Raw genomic sequence first — 20838 nt, 5'->3', positions numbered from 1 at the left:
CCATGGATTATTTTGTATGGGGCGCAGTTGAAAAAGACACCAATCGCACTTACAGTAATACAAAAGCCCAGTTAATGGATAAAATTAAAACAGTTTTTGCGGCCCTTCCCAGGGAGACTGTAGCATCAGCTTGTTCGAGGTTCCGAAGCAGAATTGAAGCTGTGATCGATGCTAATGGTGGTTATTTTGAGTAAATCTTGTTGATAGTATTGTAATTAACTCTGCCTGTAATTTTTTTTGTCAATTCATTAAATTTAATAGATACAAAGAAGATTTTCTTTTTCCTTACGAAACTGTCAAATTTATCCCGAACACCCTGTATATATATATATATCAATCAATTATCAATCCATTGACTTATTCCAATAAACCAATTGCATTTTGAATATTAACTCGACAATATAAATGTCAAGTATTTTTTCAATATCTAGGAGAATCACGGTATATTAATTTCTTCCATCTACCACTTTCTTGTTACTTTTTAGTATAATAAAAATCTGGCCAGATTATGAGGAAAAATCACCCTGTAAGAAAGAGTGGTCTTGTTTTAATAATTCATGTTGGCTTCTATGTTTACCTTTGCGTTCAAAGTGATGCACCCATTACCACTGAAAGTCAGTAATATTATCCTACCGCTTACAAAATGAAAGCTCGCTGTCGTTTGTTTCATTTTATCACCAACAGTCTTATGTAACGGCTTCATTTTAAGGAGAACTTTGTCTAGTTCTCTTTAGAGATCCTACTAGTTGTAGAGATTTCGGAGAACAATCAGTCCATTCACTGATTACATTCTCTAAAATGATGAAAATTCAAACAGCTTTGCTCTGTATTATCTGCATCAGTTCTCCACTACTTTGTCTATTCGGCAAAGATTATTTTTCTGCAATCATTTCTCCTGCTGCCGGCCATATAACTGATTTTTTTTTCTTTGATCTCCTCTCGTTCTAATTTCTCTTTCCTTACTATTAGCATCATATCTGTAGCTTACTAGCGAGGACGACACCTTGCTGTTCCATGGAGCCTATTCTGGGACGCGTAGAATCTTTATAAGGAGTTTCAGTTGAAGGTTAACTAAGTTCCAACTATAGGTAGGTCTCATTAGGAGTTCGTAGGGTTTTCCTTCCAAGAAACTCGGAGTTTTTACATCCTCCAAAACAATCAAACAGGCAAGAGAACACACGAATTAATAGATATACATCCTCCATAGCCTTAGTTGTTTAAGCCACCCAAAACCTATCTTGAGCTTTATATTCCTCGAACAGCATATGGCTACTTTTCTTTATATAATCTTTCCCATAACTTCTTCTTCCAATGCAATTCCAGTTTGATTTCGTAATCATTCATCTCTTTTTCCCACCCACGAAAGAGGAAAACGTTTGGTGCAGCATCACTGTGGGTGGTGTACGAGTGATATAAATCCGGATCACCTGCTCTAGAGATCAATCATGGGAAACTTTCAAGCCATTTCAGGTCTGCAGTAAGAAGGGTAGCGGTCTCAGACAGGATGGTTAATTTCATCTGCCACTTAAAGACATTCCGAAACAGCCATGCTCATAGTGGGATTCGAAGCGCAATCTTTCGATTGGAGTGCCGATAAGGAATCCATTCGCCGACTAGGTTGGCATACTTGTAAAACACAGCTGCTGCATTTAAACTAGAGTTCTTACTTCAGCTGTTGCGGTTTTCTTTTCTGGGTGAGAAGTATTCGATATATACCACAAAATAGTTAAATATTAAATTAAAATTACTTCATCTTGAAATACAAATTTTAAAGAAGCCTCTTGAGTGTATCTGTTTATTGAAGGATGAAAAAGAAGGTACAAGAACTGAAATTGCCATATCGTTACTAAGCAGACCTATAAATGCTTGTTACATTGCGTTTAGATAAGATATTTATTAGACTAGAATTAGATATTTGATTGGTAATATTTTCTATGAATCTGTCTTAAGAAAATATGATTGGACACCATTTTAGTTAAAGATGGAAAGTTGATGAATCTCAAGTGCAAATTAGAGGTGCTTTATTAATTCAGCTTTATCGGAAATTTAATTATTTCAGATTCAGTTATGTGTTATTAACATTTAGCGTTTTTGTTTGAGTGCGAGAATGTTGGTAAACAATAAGCACACAATAATAGTAAAATGTTGAAGAAGAAAATTAAGGGCTGACTATAACAGTTTCAGGAATAAAATATTCACCCGAATTTAAGTTTCAAAAATATTTTAAGTATTATGAGTGCTATATGATAAGAGTTCGCTCCTCCTGAGCAATGTAATTAAAAAAATTTCAAATGTTACTTGTATCTGTTTTATTCGTATGACTTTGTGTAAATGTTTTTTTTTGGGGGGGGGGCGTAATGCAACGTCTTTCACAGAGAATTTGCAAATGTAAGAGAAACAGAAGTAGTTTTTTTTTTCCTTTTTAATACACATTTTTGACGTGATAATGCTAATCTTCAGGTACGAAAAATTCTTTGATGTACTCTGGATTCACACTGAATACAATTTAATGTAACAAATAACATCTATTATTGAGGTACTGTAGTTTGTTATTTATCTATGGCCACAAACATTACAAATTGCAATTGGTAGCACTTAGGGGATTCTCGGTATAACGAAGATTTGTAGTATTGTGCTTCAATAGTAGTAACATATTATAGTTAACAGTAATACAAGTAACTGTACAATAATAATGCTAATACCCTATATGTACATCATGTGGAAGAATATTTACACTTACAGATGTGGAAAGTGGAGATATTTCCGCTAGAGTTCACTTTCTTATTAATATGTTATATATGATATAATTAAATTGCTCTTTGAAAATTAACGATACACAAAACTGCCTAAATGTTTAAAACGTTGAATATTTTGCTCTTGTGTTTTTCTCATTTTGTAACACAACGAAGCAAAGAAATAAATCATTTCTTGATTTGAGGCACAGTATCGCATGAACATTGTAAGTCTCTTTTGAAATTCGAGAACAACAGGCATTTAGTCATTCATTCTGACGCAGCACAATAATTTTTTAGGGTGTTCGTATTTCCTCCTTTAATGCTCAGAACATCTCATTCTCCTAGAAAGTTATTTTGTGTGAGTTTATTTTCTATCTGTCATCACAGGTTTATCGAGTATGTCTCTATTCGCTACGTGTGAAATTAACATTGAATATTAGGAAGTGCTAATGGAAAAACGACTCGGTTGTAGTATCGTGGGATGTTTCTGTAAAGTAAAGGAGTTCAATGGATAAGGCTCGTGTCGTATCACTTTTCCCCCTTTTTTTCTATATAACATTTCTTGTAGTAATATATTTTTCCACCAGGTGGAAACACTGTACAGTTCCTTGTTCTGAGTGCTGTTTCGCTGAAATTTTCAAGTAATCGCTGATACGATAAACTAGGGAAAGGCAAGGACCGATACCTACTATGCGAAAGAGTTTACGTATCAAATTCTTCATTAATCAACCCCATAGTTTACATTTCTTTACAGGATTCATCGGACTTCCGATTGGACATCTGAATGCTTCGGCGAAGTCTGGGGAATTTAATAATGGTACGTTGGCCCTGAGAATAAATAAAAAAACAGACATTATTTGTTATGTCATAATTCAATTAAATATATACTCTAAATTTCAGAAACCTTTCTTTTAATATCATTGTTTGGATAATATAGTTCTATTGTAAATAAACGAAATATATTTAATTGGTGAAATGGAGTTGGGGAGAGTGACTTCCGCACTCCCTCGCATTTTTTAATGTACAACCAACGAATAACCACCGGTCACTCTTGCTCCTTTCATCATTGCGTATCAGTAGTTGAATATTTTTAAATTCATTAACATAATTTCCAAAGTAAATATCAACTCTCATTACTTACTACTATTATTATTTATTCATAACGACATTTATGTCCGTAGCTGCTTTCTCCTCATGTAACAAACCTCCTTTTACTATTTTTATGTTGGAGTTGGTGTCATTAGTTTAAAATTTAAACGCACTAAAATACCAATAACTAGAGCCATTTAACATCAAGTCCCCCAAAAACTTGGTGGATTACGACGCTGGCGATGTCCAAATATTTGGTATTCAATACAAGCTATTTCTCTCCCAAACAACTGCTTCACCATCCAAATCTGCCACACAGTCGCAACAACTGCCCTTCGGAAGAAAAGAAGTGGGTTTCGAATCCGGTCTAGAACATGAAGTACTTTCATAACACCCTCGCAGGGAAACTGAGGATTTTCACCCCACAAAACAAGCCAACCGGCCAGATCATACATGAAATTAACAGCCATGATTCAATAAATTAATGGCCTTGGTCGCTTCAAACCTTCCAATTATATAAATCTCTATAAACTCTACAAATCTCTAATTTTTCTTACTACAAAACATTGCTTTTATATTTTCCACAGAAAAATATATGTGGGAATTATAGGAAATGAACATTTCGTAATAAATCTTACCACATCATCTGGAACACAGACACGCAATTTTTATGTAGTTCCTTCCCCGAAAAGTTATAACCATATAGTGCATTAGTATTTGCACTGTTTCAAGTCAGTTCAGACCACCAGTAATGATGGAGATGGTCTTACACCATGCAATGAAATTCATCTACCTAAAGACATTCAAATCATCTATGCTCATTGTGGGATACAAACCTATGGCTTATTGATTGGAGAACGAAATTGTTTTCAAGTTGGCCACCTGGCAGGCATATTTCCGATCTTCTCATTACCTCTTATATTAAGGCTTCTATGGGTAGTGTTCACCCTAGGTTGGGTCTATATTTCCGATCTTCTCATTACCTCTTATATTAAGGCTTCTATGGGTAGTGTTCACCCTAGGTTGGGTCTATATTTCCGATCTTCTCATTACCTCTTATATTAAGGCTTCTATGGGTAGTGTTCACCCTAGGTTGGGTCTGTAATTCCTCCACGCTCCTTGTTGAAACGCGAATAATATCCAATGCATTTGGGGTATAATTCATATCTCCATTTCTCCATTTAAAGTTTATCATCTCCATTCATCCCTGCTACCTTTATCCTGTGAAATGGTCTTCCTTCCTGTGAAATGGTCTTCCTACAATACTATTCTAGAAAATACAACGCATGTAAAAAAAAGAAAAGTAAAAAAAAAAAAAAGTCAATACTCTTCTTGCACTAATCTTCATAACAATGCTCTGTCATTTTATTATGTGCTACAAGTTTTGGAACCGATTGTTTTCAACACTCGGGAGGTCGAGGTCGTAATTTTGCAGCCTAGGACGAGGTATATCTGAAAGATATATTCATTACTAGTAAGTGCTAAAATGCAAAAAAAAATAAAATAAAATAAAGAACAAACACTGCAAATATAATACTTGATGGTACAAATTAAGTGAATATTGAATGCAACATTATTTCATAGCCGAATATAGAAACTACAACAGTTTCGTGTCAAAATATAGAAACTAAAAGTTTCGACGGAAACAAGCATAAGTAGTGCAACTTTGGGCAACTCGTTGCAAAGGTGGAACAAGCTACAAATAACTTTCCTTAGTATTTTCTATAAATGTAAAGCACATCTCCTAGAGGATATGTATGATAAAAATAAGCCTTTGGCTCTCTATTTCAGTAATACATGATGGTTTATTTATTTTCAGTTACAATCTAGAAATTATTGAAACAAAGAAATATAAAGAATAAAAATTTTTGTTACAAAATAAGCAAGTATTTGTCAGATCTGGCGCGACCTCCGCTGGTCAAATATCATAAATCTTTGCATAACACGTGGTTAAACCAAACTGACAGCAACAAAAGTGCGAAATGGCACTCATAATATACTCACACGCAGCTACTCATGACCTTCAACCTATCTATAAATAGATAGGTTAAAGAATATTCATATTAACAATTAGCATGCATCTGCCAGATTAGATTCGACCTCCCGAGTGTTAATAACATTATTCTAATAAAATGTTCTCCTTTCATTTTCTTTAAACTACGTTCTTTTCCAGTCATTTGAGTTTCAGTAAATGTGAGCGCCAATGTTATTATTGTTTGTTCGATTTAAAACTGAAAGTTAATTGCACTAAACAAATATTTAACTATTGTTTAATTTAAGTAATTCGGCAATTAATATCGTAGAAAAGATTTGGTTAGAAAATTTAGTCTCATATTCATTGCATTTAAATCAACATTTCCAGTAATTAATAATAATCTAAGATGGTGGTAAAAACAACACTGACTGCAGTTTTGGTTTTAAAGTCGCATGTTGCTTAGAATGTAGATTTTTCTTTTATGAGAGAGAGAGAGAGAGAGAGAGAGAGAGATTTGAATTATATTACATTCTGTAATGTTGTTATAGGAAGTGTTTACTATTGATAAAACTCACTGGATGTTCATACATTACAAAGTTGTGGATGATTCATGGTTACGTAAAGCTATTTCTCTCAAGGAATTATTCATGTGAAACAAGAATAACAAGAATGATTATATTTTCCGTTTAACATTAATTTATGGTGAGTTTTTAAAAATGACCATTTTAGCAATTTTGTAAGAAGCTTTTCCCATTAACAGAATGAATTAATGAACACATTTTTTTTATATGTAAGCATCTTATATTTCAAACAATTATATCTTTTTAACTTTTCAAGAAATTATGGCTGAAGGATCTCTGCCTGCTCACCTTGGGAATAAATTTACTTAGAGGGTTTTATTTATTTTATATTTTATATTTTTCTTTGCCCTCCCTAAATAATAGTAATTACTAACCTATACTTTCCTGGACTGTGACTATCCTTCAAGCATCTTTCATATCCTTCTTTAGTGAAAACTTCACACCATATCTGGAAAAAAAAAGAGAAAATCCGTTTACATACTTATTTATTACTAAAAAATGAAATCGCGTGTTTTGTGCAAATTTAACTTATATAACAAGGATGCAAAACAAAACAGCATTTTCATCACGAGATTGGTGCTTCGCCTAACAGCCTGATGAACAGTATACAAAGAATTCATTACGTGAATTTGAGTCTCCGTAGATCTCTGTTTCATGTAAACCAAGTAAATGTAGAAGTTATATTTTAATTATTAATCACTATGTAAGAATGACGATTCAAACAATCAAGGTCACTCTTAACACTTTAGGAAAGTACTAATGGAAACTCCCTTTCCCAATGCACACACACACACACACACACACACACACATTCCTCTCTTACAAACTGCGACAGATTGATGCAGATGCTTCTCAATGTTCTGTCACGAATGCAGGCTACAGCAGGATACAAAATTCATGTTTTTTGGCCTTTGTTAACTTTTTTATTAAATATCTTTTCCTCATAGTATTTTATGTTTAAAGTTATTTATCGAAGTGTCAGACTTAGAATAGTTGTTTTCAACATTATCTCTCATTTAGAAAAATAAGTTAGCCATCTCTTTTTCAAGTAGAAATCTTATTTGAAGACATTCATAGCTCACATTATCTGAAGTTTTAGTCTTATGGGCATCCGTAATCCTACAAATGATAGATAGTTTTGAATCTAATAGGAAAACAAAACAAAACAAGGAAGACATTTGTCTGATCTCTCCTCACTTTCAAGTGCTAGTCGTTCGTTCTGGAGAAGAAATCCTGGAACACATGAACAGTACTGTGATGTATTGCGATCAAAATTTTATCTTCAGAATTCCAGAAGGTTTTGTGGAGATAAGAGCATTAAATATAATCATGCCTACTCGTGTTTTGAATTTTGAAGAATGCTGGGAGAACGTACCAGCTAAGGTATGAATGATTTGTGGAGTTAAAAAAGATATAATGACGAATTCCTTCATATAATTCGTACCAAGGCTTCTGGACGATAACTGTTGGTCACCGTCCAAAATTGTGTTTATAGATATAAAGTGGACAGATGATTTAAGAATAACTTAAGAATATTTTGAATGGCACAAGACGCATTTATGAAAACATTTGGTACCAATCAGAGCGTGGGTAACGGAATATTTGTATTACGGGACCGACTACCATTTTAAAATAATAAAATGGAAAATATCGGATGATGAAGGGCTTGTCGCTGTTTAAATGTTGTCTCCAACATGCATTTTTTAACAAGTTCTGTTTTCTCTCGCGAAACATTCAGATCGGCCGAAAATCAGAGACGCAATTAACAAATAAAATATAAACCATGCAGAAGGCTAAAGTCGAGCTTATCTTCGCTCAGAATATGAAAACACTGCAGAACCCTATCAAGACAAACTGAAAAAAATGTGAGGAAATATTCTAATCCACGGTTACACCTCCCGGTCCTGATGTAAACATTAAACTCCCAAAGCACATTTCCTCACATTTTTTTTCAGTTTGTCTTGATAGGGTTCTGCAGTGTTTTCATATTCTGAGCAAAGGTAAGCTCGACTTTAGCCTTCTGCATGGTTTATATTTTATTTGTTAATTGCGTCTCTGATTTTCGGCCGATCTGAATGTTTGAGAGAAAACAGAACTTGTTAATAAAATGCATGTTGGAGCCAAAAGTTTCAAGGGGGCATTTGTTCTTCAAATGCCCGTGAAACTATAAGCTCACTGAAGTAATACCATACGCAAAAATGCACAGATATCCTCATATTTCTGTTATTTTCCACTTTACTATGTTTTTGTTTACATGGAAGGAATAGGATTTGGTTTTATTGTATTAAACGTAAGATATGTAACTTACCTGGGCATATTGAAGAAAGAAGATTTGCCTATTAGTGAAATTTACTCCAGGAAGATGTGCCTCTTCCCCGTGCAGAGAAACGTGCTGTTTATATGCCTGAAAGATAATACCAAAGTACCATATAAGTTTTAAGAACGCATATGTCAATTTTGGGATCATGTGTATTCACATTGTATACAAAAAAAAAAGAAGTGTGCATCAACTACAGACAAGTGCTCTGCTGATATGTCTATTGATATTCTCTGTAAATACAGTTGATAAGTGAATTACGAAATAAGAAAGAGATAATGTGAAAAACACTTAGACTTAAGCATTGGTGAATTGTTATTTTCACGCTCTGCGGTATTTTAAAATATGTGTGTGTGGGGGTGGGGGTATGTGGAGTGATGGGCGTGATTTCGGTGACTATTTCACATTGAGAAAGCAAACGCTGAGATTTTCATTTCTATTGAAAGGTAACATAAAAGTAAGCTTAATCTCTTCATTACTTCGCTTATAATTTCCACTACCGAAATCCAGTTTGGACCACGAGGCAACAAGTAACCTGAAGATAGAATGAAATGCTGACTTCTATGATTTTACAATGACTTATTTTTTGAACAATTTTCCGCAGTTCTATTGCTGAGAAATGATTGACAAGTTTTCTTGACAAGACCACGATGACGTTAAATTGGTATCAAACAGCCACGTCATCAGTTACACCGCAAATTAATTGCATAAATTTTCCGGCTGTTCTGTTGCCATAAAATAATTTGGAAGGGGGGGGAAGGATAGTACAAAGAATGGAGGTTTTCTATCTTACACAGCAAAGAAGCCTCCACCTCTTGCCTATTACGCGAGTGTTTCAAAAATAAGACAACGGCACATCGGACGCGAAACTCATTTACGGGGAAGCAGGGAAAAGAGCGAATAGGTGAAAAAAATTACTTGCATTGCAGTAAGATGGCAATCTAATGACGTCTGTGGTTTGTTTTAACTGCATTCAAAGCAACCAAGTCTGAGACCAGTACGTTGTGTCTCTTAATTAATCGCATTTGTTTTCCTGTGAGAACGGAAAGCACGAACATGTGTTTTCTTGTTTTGAAGGATGAAAACCATTTCCGGAAGAAAAAACTGCCAATCTCTTTTTGAGAATGTCTAAGTGTTTTCTGCAGTCTGAAAAACTTTTGAAAAAATTCTCGTGTCCATTACGGTGTCTAAATAAAGCGTATACGTTTAAATATTTTAGTGTAAAACACTGAAATGGGGGGGGGGGGGCACTGAAAAGTTTTGATAATCATCTAGAACAAAAATAATATTGAAGCAACTGATATAACCACAAGAAAGAACACATCGTGGAGAATATGTAGAATAAGGTGTAAGTTACTTGTTTCTGTCGCAATTCCTTCATGGTGATTATCACAACTTTTCAGCACCCCCTCGTATCTAAGACTTAAAGGCGCTAGGCCTTATTGGAATGAATGTTATTTATTTCCGTGTGCGTTATGTCCGTAGCGTTTTCCAACTCTGGCTATTCATGATTTATTCTGATTTTCCACGGCTAATTGGGAGTCTTCGCTTGTATTTGATTTTATTTCTGTTCTTCTAAGTGTGATTATAATAGCACAGCGACATTTATATAAAGTAAGTATTCAACGTAAGCATTGAAGATATTACTACGTGGGTATGCCCTGTTAATCACGATAAGATTTTGAACTATCTAATGAGAAAAGCGGGGAAAGTCAACATTAAGAGGGCCAAAGTCATAGCGAGGGTCCGCAGTCAGTGAATGATTTTTACAATTTTATACTTTTTAACATACTCGTAATGTGTGTGAAAGATTATACTTAACCGTACTAAGGAATTCAATCTGAAATATGCTTAAGATATTCTCAGGTGGGCGATATTATTTGCTGCTCAAGGAGGAGACAGATTTTAATAGCCCGCTTCTGATGTTTCGTATTTCCTGTCCCATTAACAACACATGCCAGTATACTCGAAGCGCCTTCTGTTGTCATAGTGATGATTAAACATTGGTTCATAGGATTTATTAGTTTTCTTAAATAACAGGATGTTATTTAAGAGCACAAACCTACGCCAGCTTGAGTTGAAAAATTCCACCTGGCAGCAGTTTTCTGCTGCCAGGTGGAATTTTTCAACTCAAGCTGGCGTAGGGAAATAAGGGGTTGGTTCTAAATAAACTGTACATCGCTTAACTGGTGATTATTGCCTTGGCAGGCTCGCGCTACACGAGATTATGGAAATTGCGTAACACGTGATTAGCCATACAAGTCATGAGAAGTTATTTTATTTGGATAGCTCACACCTACACGAATCCACTCCATAAAACGATGTTGGCTTCCACATTTCATTGTTGCTTAATTAATACATTCATCAGACATAGCGTGAAAGAATATGTGGTAAGGTGAGTTTTAAAAATGCACTTTAAGGATGACAGTAAACAAATGCTTTGCTTGCATATTACAACAAATGTCCACGTTTGTTGCAGTAATTCTTTACGCAATTTGTGTAATTGCAGTGTGTGCATTAAGTATACTTTAATATGAGATGGATGTCGGCAAACAACCTGATGTTATTGTTTACTTCAAAACCTACTTAGACTGTTCTTACAGTCAATTTTGCAGGAATTAAATTTTAAACTGTTTAAATATAATGGTTGATCTATAATAGCTCTGTAATAGTGGTAGGAGCGGTGCATACTAGAAATCTTATATTTCTTAATTACGAGAATTTATGATGTCATTTAAACTACTTTATTCGTTTTCTTGTAGTTCACAGCTGGACGATAAAGTGATTGGCTCCACCACCGCAGAGATGTACTTTTTTCCCTCCTGTTATCTAGTTGAGAAACTTGGACAAAATATTTAATATTTCATATAGCCCGGAAGCCGAAGATAAGAGCCGGTGAAATGGGCGTGGGAGTGTAGTCTTGATCACCAGTCCAAACAGGAATTTAGCGTAATTTAGGACAGTCTAATTATATTGCATTACATCTAGAATATGAGAATTAGCATTATGCATCTGAAAAGTTAAAACTTAAGGGACAGACATCAAGTCGTTGATGCCCTTATTATCGGCTAGAACATGTACGCAAAAGCTGGATCATCAGTTGATCGCTCCTCCACAGAAACCTTCACAAACAGTGAAGAGAGAATAAATGACGCTTACGGATTGTTTTGAAAGTGTACTGTTCCGGAATGTTCCAATTTGGACGCGAGAATTAAACAGACGGAATATGTAACCAGCTATTACAACTAATAACTCGGCGAACATAAGTTTATCATTTTTTAAAAAAAATTAAATACCGGAAACTTGTCTGAACTCCCCCCCCCCCGACACATACACACCAACACGAACATGCTTTTCAAAAATTGAAAGGATATTCTACTTTTGTCGGCTTGGTTGGCCGAATGATTAACGTATATAGACTTTCCAACCAACAAACTGATTCGAATTCCGCCGAGGGCTTGGAGTGCATTTAGGAGGGAAATTAATTTCATCGCCCCGCTTGCTCAAGACCTGAAGTGTCTTGAAAAAGTTCTATGCATGTTCTCCAGAGCAAGGTTTCCAGATTATCTAAAAATAAATAAATGAAAATACAAAAAAATATATAATTAATAAAAAAAAAATCCTTATTCCCGTCCACACTATAGATTTGAAAATTATTTCATCCGCTACATTAAAATATGAAAAAAAATAAATAAAAATTCAGCTAACGCCTTTTTATTCCCTTATAGGGGAGTAGGCGATCGATAAATTTTCTAGTACTTTATTCACATGGAATATAAATAAAATATTAAAGATAATTTTTTGTAATGCAATGGCCACTGCTAAGGAGGAAAAACAGAATCCAAATTAAACGGCTTACCTTATAAGCTTGCTGCAAGCCAGCATTATCACATATGTTATCGTCCAGAGTCTGGTTTCCATTAATCTGGAAAAGAAAGAAAATATCTGAGTTTTCTCATGGTCCGTTTTGGAACGAAAAGTTAGAGTCGAACTCAAATCTGTTAAAGTGCATTGTTAAGAGAAAGTTAAACGCATAAACTGAATCAGTAAAACAGCAAAATGACTTTGATTTAAAATCCAAAGAATATGCAAAATGAATCATTGGTAATTATTTTAAGAGAAGAATAGTAGTAAGGGGAACAAAAATGGGCACTACTTCAAAAACACAACGTAAAATATTTCGGATTTTGAAGACTGATAACAGAGAAAAGGGAGATATAAATGCTGCCAGATGTGCAATCGTACACAAATTCCAGCGGTCAGATGACTTAGCTACTATATTAATTTTCGTATATAAAAATGAGTATCAAGAGTTTTACACTATTTGACATAAAATAAAAATACTGGTTACGAAAATTAGTCTAGTCAACGACTGAATTATACGGGCCGGTGGTCTTTTCGATCGAGGCCAAAGTAATCGATTTTGGACGGAGACAGTAATTTCTCTCCTACAAGCGAACTGGTCTGAGAACGCTTGCAACTTACAGAGAAAATAGACCTAAGGATATAGAACTAATCACTTTAATATGTTTTGTTGACCTTACGAAACGTCAACAGGTATTTCGATAGTCGACCAAGATAAAGTTTTACGAATAAAATATCTGAAAAAAAAAAAAAGGTGGATATCACGCACATCAAATAAATCTGTTAGGAAAATTAGCAAATAAAATGCAAACATTTCAACCTCTTCAGTCTATGAATGACAAAAGAACTTGGACAAGAACTTGAGTATGCGAGATATGGTATACGAGTTTATCATTAAGAATTATTCTGAATCAGATGTGGTTTGTGCTTTGTAAAGTAGATCTACCAGTCGGAAGGGAATTGAAAAGATAGATTAAAATGCTCTAATGAATATCAAAATAGTATTTTGATTTTCTGTGGGATTTCGACTCCAGAATGTATTATATGATATAGTGTTACTATGATTGAGACAAACATTGACTGGTACAAGGAGAACTTATTGATACCTAACACAAATGAGAAAAAATAGCTGCAAAAATAAAGAATAATAGTTATTATATTAGTAAGACGTTTCCATGGAGTCGGTAAACTCATCTTGGTTACTGTTACTCAAAAAGTAACTTATTGGCATTATATCTCTCAACGAGTACATTAGATCTACCACTTGCAGAATTTTTTGTGCTTGGTGAAGGAATATTTCTTCGCCAAATGGTGGCGACAGTAATAATGCTTTATTCGTAATTACATTGTTTTAGGTTAATCCGGAGCGCTAAAATATTAATTTGCTTCCATTGCAGGATACCTAAAGTAGTTGTTCCGCAGGAATTCTAGAAATGTTGTGTCTTTGCTTCCATACGTTATCTCTTCTTCCCAGCCATCTTCCATTAATTAACATCTCCGATTTGGATTCCCCTCATTTGACGTGCTCAACCACTTTAGCTAACACTTCATAATCGTTATCCTCTACATCTCAGACACCTACTGCAACATTATTAGTGACCTTATTTTGCTCATCTCAAGCTCATACCAAATTTCCTACAAATCATTATATTTTCCATTATCATTACGAGATGACATAATTCTACTGTTATTATTGACAGCATCCTCCCTTCCTCTTTTACAGAATCTTCCGAAAGGAGATTCTGTATCCCCCATTTCTGTTCCCTTCTGCATTTCACTTTTGCGTATGTTAGTCAGAAAAGTTAATGAGATGAGTTACCGAAATTAATAATTCCAGTAATTACTGTGGAAAGAATGATGTATTGGAGAGGAAATCTGTACTTGGTTATTATTTGAATTTTCTATGAGACAGAAAACCTGAGCAGCGTTATAGGAAGATTATTGGCAAAAGGGTGGTGAGTTATCAATAAATGCTGCTGGATACACTTATTTGGATTAAGTCACTGTTGTAAAAATGTTTTGACATATTTTCTAGTTGGATTGGTAGAATTAATAAAAAAAGCTTAGGAAAAGTTGAACTTTCAAGATTGTTGTACTGTCTGCTTTAATGTGTGAGGAAGGGACAGAGCTAAATGAAACAAGAAAAGTGAAAAACAAAACGTTGTAATCAAAAGCATGTTAAAAAGGGATATTGCACTTGGCAGTCTGATCTGCGATATAACAGAGAACATAAACACATATCTTAAGGCGGAAAGAACAAAGAACCAAAACACGAGGTGAAGCTGCACTTTTCAATCTGAAAGAGCTCTGAAAATGAAGGAGATTTATGTTTTTCAAAACTGATTATAAAAATAAACTGTTGTTTTGTTATCTAAATTATAAAACAATGAATTTTATGCGTAAATGAAATCCATCGAAATATTTTGTAGATGTTTTTTAATCTGTTTTGGATCTGATGAGGTAGATTTATTTTATAGATTTTTCAAAAAAAAGTAATTAATCAACGCTAATTTTTTTAGGACTATGACTGTTTCGGGTGTGTTGTGCTTTAGCAATACTGGAAATTGTACTATCGCCTAAAGCACACAAAATAAATGGCAGCAAGATTATTTACTAGGTGAATCAGAAATCCTGTTAGCACTGCAATGCTCTTTCATCAAGCCAAAGATGGAATGACTGTTATCGAACTATTTTCTTTTTCTCGTGTGCCCTCGAATAGACACGATGCAGGATTCCCTAGGTTCTGTCACATTCTTAAAAGGGTTCACATTCCATGAAAGAAGGGAAAGAGAGACGAAGAGGGAAAAAAGATAAAGAAAAAGAAATCCAGAGTACTTTTATGAAATGTAAATGCATGTATATTTTTGGTAGGATAACTGAAAGCAGGAATGACTGTCTTTGTTTCAAAAATACATTTCCATTATCATATTTTAGATTAAATTAAATTAAATTTAAATAAAGAATTCATTCAACTAATCTTATAATTCAATTTTTATGAGAAATTAATTCATTCGTCACATTGCAGGTAATTAGAGAGAGAGAGAGAGAGAGAGAGAGACGGGCGATTATGATAAAAATAGCTCTTCAAATAGTTATCAACAATTCGTGCGTTTTTCAGCCTTATTTTGAATTCTGTGAAATAAAAGGTGTTCCATATCACCAAATAAAAGGAACTTGACTTGCCGATCTACTGAAAGCCTCCTTCGACGACTTATAAATGTTTTTTTTTTTTTTAAAAATCTTTATCTATACGTCATAGCAGAGACTTATAAAATATGAACTAGAAACTCATTCCTGGATGCCATTGAAAATTCAACAATTGAAGTAGATCAACCTAATTCAGAGACGCCTCAGCACTCCTGACTCAAAGAAATGTGTATACAAAAATGTTTGCCAGGTTAATGATGATAAATTTTGAATTAATCAGTTAATTTAAAGGTAAAAGCCATCACCACCATTATTCAGTGATTGCCACACTCTAAGAAAGAAAATTGAAAAAACAAATCATCTAACAACTGATGGAATGTTTTCGATATGATTTTTTTTTGCTTTTTTATATTAGGGCAGAAATGCAATGCATTATATACTTTTGTACACGTTAATAGTATGCTTACATTCTGTCCGACAACGTCAATAGGATACTGAGAATACTGTTCAATAAAACACATCGCTTGGTCTTTGAACTTATCCACAATTTCATCTGACCACCACTGTGATAGATTGCCGCCTTTATCAAACCTTCTTCCTGGAACAAAAGAAACATAGTTATCGTAACGAGATTTCAATAAATGATGACATTAAAGAAAGTGCAGATGTTAGTGTTCCTTTTCGAGTCTCAAGTAAGCTTTCCCGCTTCCATTAATGCTTTCGGAAGGAGAAAATATACTATCTGGTTAAAATGCTCTGGGTTCGAATTCGTCTAGAATGCGAAAAACATTTTATAAGAAATTTTATCCGAAAGATATCCACTCTCTGAAAGATTATAGGGTGTTTTCCTCAAAATAAGTTCCTCCTGCAGAACAATTTGGCACGCAAACACGCACTTATCAGAGAGAGAGAGAGAGAGAGGACAACCTTCTCTTAATAGCTATTTTAATATTGCTTAATTATAAAGGAAGAAGGTCCGCGCAGTTAGCCTTGTGGCAGTGCACTTCGCAACCATATGCCTGGGGAAGGAGTGTCCTAGATTCGATTCCCGTCAGTGAGATGAGGAGCTTCCTCAGCCATAGACAAGTTAGCCGATTTTGGGAGTGGACAGTAGGGTTTTTCTCCCCAGTTTATATCTGGGGGTTTTTTCATCCCGCAAACAGGCAAACCAGCCTTGAGAACTCACCACTGCGGACATCGGATACACCGGGGAATAGGGTTGACCATCTTATCCTGTGAACGGCTTGAGGTCCGATGATTAATAAACCCTCGACACCGCAAAGTAAAAGAGGGAAAGGAAGATGATATGAGATATAAAGAAAGACAAGAGCAGAAGATATGTTTTGGAAATAATTTATTATATTTTGCTTTTTTCAAATTCAAATGTAATGCCTTTCTTAAGTTTTCGTAAGTACATGGATATTTTTTTTCCGGTAACACTTATGATAGATAAAATTCGAATGGAATGGATAACCAATATCGCATTTCGCCATGCAAACGATTTTAACGTTTAGTTGGTTTTGACTAATCACATGAAATATTTCTTTTTATGTCACAGAGGAAATTCATGTAATAGGGAATACATTTTACATAAATAGTACTCCGTATCATGCGAAGTTCCTCTCTAATCCCATGAAGAATTATATATCGATAAATAACAGTTAGTGTCAGATGAATTAAGGATTGGATTAATCTGGAAACCCTGTTCTAACAAGCATCGTACTCTTTCAAACTTGCAACATTTATATTTCCTTTTTATATTTAGCAAGAATTCATTCTACAGCATGAAAGCAAATCCATATAAAGCCTATTTCTATAGACTATATACGGGTTATTATTATAGACTATATATGACCTATTTCTATAAGCCATATAAAGCCAATATATAGAAAAAAGAAATGTCTCTACCATCAACCTACTGCTCTTGCCCAGTGTTGGTAAATTCTGTAGAAGGTCATCATTGATAAACTCCTTGAACACCTAGAGAACTGTGTTTTAATCAAGGACAAGTAATATTTATTCCACCAAGAAGGATCGACAGGGATCTCCTCGCCTACATCACCTACCTCTGGACACATGCCATGTTTTGATTCGGAAAAATCCTATGTTATTTGTATTATACATTTCAAAGGAATATGACAGTGTTTGGCATTGAGAACTTCTTAGCAAATTTCTACCTTATGGTCTGCTTTCTATTATTTTTAAATGAATCGCCAGTTTTCTCCGGTCGTTTTCATTGTAATGGTGGCGGTATTTTTTCTCTTCAGTTTGTCCTGTTTTTGTAGAGTATTCCTCAGGGCTCTATTATTTTACCTATCCTCTTTTATAATATAATATAAATTCCCTTTTCTCATTGATCTAAACCCTATTTATAGTTTTGCTGATGAAATCACCTTCCATTCCTCCTACTCATACAAAACGTAGCTGCAAAAGTTTTGTTGTATGAGTAGGATTAAAACTTCTCAAACTTCAACATCACCTAATATCAATTCCATAAACACTAAAAACTAATCTTCGTATCATCCTTTGAGATGATAACGACCTTTAACACTTCCATACTTCCAGTACACACACACCATTTTGCCTTTTTTCTCTCAAAAGACTTTACTCCCCCCCCCCATTTTTGATATTGCTCAACTAAATGAGACGAGATTTCGCTTCTCGGATTGACAACTGACACGCTGTCACTATGTGATGTGTTGTACGTTTCCTAGCACAAACACGTCACTTCGACATAATCCTTGGCTCCTAAAACACCTGACATTCTTTTTTCACTCAAAACGTTACTTTTTATTTAATCAGCTACTAACTCTGTACAAATCATAAATCCGCCCAACTTTGGAATATTGATTGCACTAACGAAATTGTGAGATCGATACTCCAAAGTCCTCTCCAAAAATCCTTGATACTGTCCAGAAGGAGGTAGTTCGGTTATCAATAACCTCCTCATCTCACAGACTCTTCTCTAGCCGCTATCTCCCAGGCGGTGTTTCCGCTGTATTTCTTCTAAACCCATCCACAATGCTCCCACCCTATCCCCCATTTCTACTCAATTTGAAATAACACAAAACTACAGCTGCCCAAATCTTTTTGCAGTTAAATCGCTGACTCACCGGATCTGCCACTCTCATTCATGTCGTTTCTGCTTTCTCAGTTCTATGGAATGGACATTCCCATTAAGTATTCCCCAACTACAACATCCAGCTCTTCAAAAAGGAAAATTCATAGGTTACTTTACTTTTGACCCCCTGCCTACACGAAGCATTGATTTGTTGTTGGCTTTCAGTATGAGAGAAAATAAGATGCTCACCTTGGATAATCAGACCATAACACAGGAAAACCTTGCATAAATATCAAATTAATACTACTAACTATTACTCTTCTCACATCTGTTGTTGTTTCCTCTGATATCTTTTATAATAATCCTACACACTAGCAGTTGTTAATTCTATAATGTAGTAATATGGTGGGCAGAAAATTCTGCAGAAGAAAAAGCTTGTTAGCATTACTTGTTGTGGCTAGCACATTGCACTTTTAAAGAAATACATAAAAATAAACATTTTCCAAAGGATAGCTATAGACAGAACGAATGAATGAAGAAAAATAAAAAATTGTTCCGAGAGTTTGGAGAATTGGATATGAAGAGATGGGGACTCATCATACAAGTGTCTTAACAGATTTAGAGAAGAAAATAGTAGGAATGTGTGGAGAATTAACGATGCTAATTCTGATGAGTAACTAGCATTTCGTTGTGGCAAAAACTGCCGTATCTCTTTCTTTGATAATTACCGAATGTTCTTTTTGAAGATTAATGGAGGGAATATATGAGGGACAGGTCATCGATCATCTTTGATGCTCTCTGCGTTTAAATTAATAATTTTAGGACCACCACTCCAAATGTGAGAAAACAGATTTTAATGGACAACCCATGTGCATACGAAGACCGTCAATCAATACAGCTTATCCTTTTTATCCCAAAGATATTAATATTATTTCAATGTATTATTTAAAAAAACATTTTTGTTTTAATGAAATTCTTGAATTCAAAACGGATATAAAACCCTTCAAAATAGTTCCGATATCGTGAGAATTCATTTTCGAAACCAAGTATTTGGTTTCGAGAATATAAAAGTATTGTTTCAGGTTGAGATTATGTCGATATTTGGATGTTCTCGTCAATTCTACATTAAACGTTTAATTCACATGAAGCATATGAATTGTGCATCGCTTACTTCAAAGTATGTTTGCAGATGCTTCGGCATCGCGGTGAATGAGGAAGACTATGGATAAAGTGTGGCATGCGCTTTATCCACACTATGTATCTCACGCAGTAGCAACATTAACTGCCCATTAGTGCTTTCATCATAAGGTATGACACGTGTTACTAATAGTTTCAGTCATTATCGACAACACAGTTTAATTATCGGTTATTAAACAGTTAAGATTATGGCATTCTACTTACCAGTATTATCGAATCCGTGCGTGATCTCGTGTCCGATAATTACTCCAATTGTACCGTAATTTAAGTACCTGGAAAACAAAAAATTGAAGTGTAAGCTTAAAAATTGTAAAGAATTTGACAACAGAACTATATTTGGTTCCCAGTAAAAAAAAAAGTCATTTTGCAAAATTAATGAAGAAGATGCAATTTTAAAGCCTCGACCAGAATGCAGATTTTTCTTTTAAACCCATTAGAAGGTTTAAAAGTCTTCTCGGCTGACAGGTATTTTCTTTACTAATAAATATTATTCTTATAGACCTGAAGTTCTTGCAATTCAGCAGAAATCAACAGATCAACGAGTGAGTCGAGGGTGAATGCTGTAGAATTCAAATCATTGCATTAAAACAAGCGTTTAATGGGTTATAAATGGAATTTGTAATAGAAAAAGTGTTGAGTGTACATGGTGAGAGAGATTATAATTTTCTAGTATCATTTGTGTGGCTGATACGCCATAATTTCTTTATTAAATAGTTATGTTATTAATAGCGAAGAATTAAGTCATTTGGATGAGCACATTTTCATTAATTAGGAATGGTGCTTAACATATTCAGTATATAAACTGCAGTGCAGTTAATTGGAAATTTAATTCTGTAAGCATGGATGTCTTCTTAATCCATTACTAATTGGAG

The 20838-nt window shown here is 34.5% G+C and overlaps 1 protein-coding gene across 1 annotated transcript in view; it reads right to left on the bottom strand.

Annotated features, from left to right (window-relative positions):
• Positions 1-3363: 3363 nt before the first annotated feature.
• The window catches only part of LOC150105390 (neprilysin-1-like), a 236076-nt gene continuing 218601 nt past the window's right edge, over positions 3364-20838 (bottom strand). The window contains exons 17-22 of the mRNA XM_090393948.1: positions 20171-20238; positions 16176-16306; positions 12557-12622; positions 8689-8784; positions 6755-6828; positions 3364-3563 (exon numbers count right to left, since the gene is read on the bottom strand). Of these exons, the coding sequence (XP_090250074.1) occupies positions 3461-3563; positions 6755-6828; positions 8689-8784; positions 12557-12622; positions 16176-16306; positions 20171-20238 (538 nt within the window). The 3' untranslated portion in view covers positions 3364-3460. The remainder of the gene's footprint in view (positions 3564-6754; positions 6829-8688; positions 8785-12556; positions 12623-16175; positions 16307-20170; positions 20239-20838) is intronic.

Source organism: Typopeltis vanoorti, chromosome 6, assembly GCF_054136105.1.
Source record: "Typopeltis vanoorti isolate ZY-2024b chromosome 6, IOZ_Tvanoo_1.0, whole genome shotgun sequence".
Classification (NCBI taxonomy): Eukaryota; Metazoa; Arthropoda; class Arachnida; order Uropygi; family Thelyphonidae; genus Typopeltis; species Typopeltis vanoorti.
This window is presented reverse-complemented; position numbering and strand designations above follow the sequence as displayed.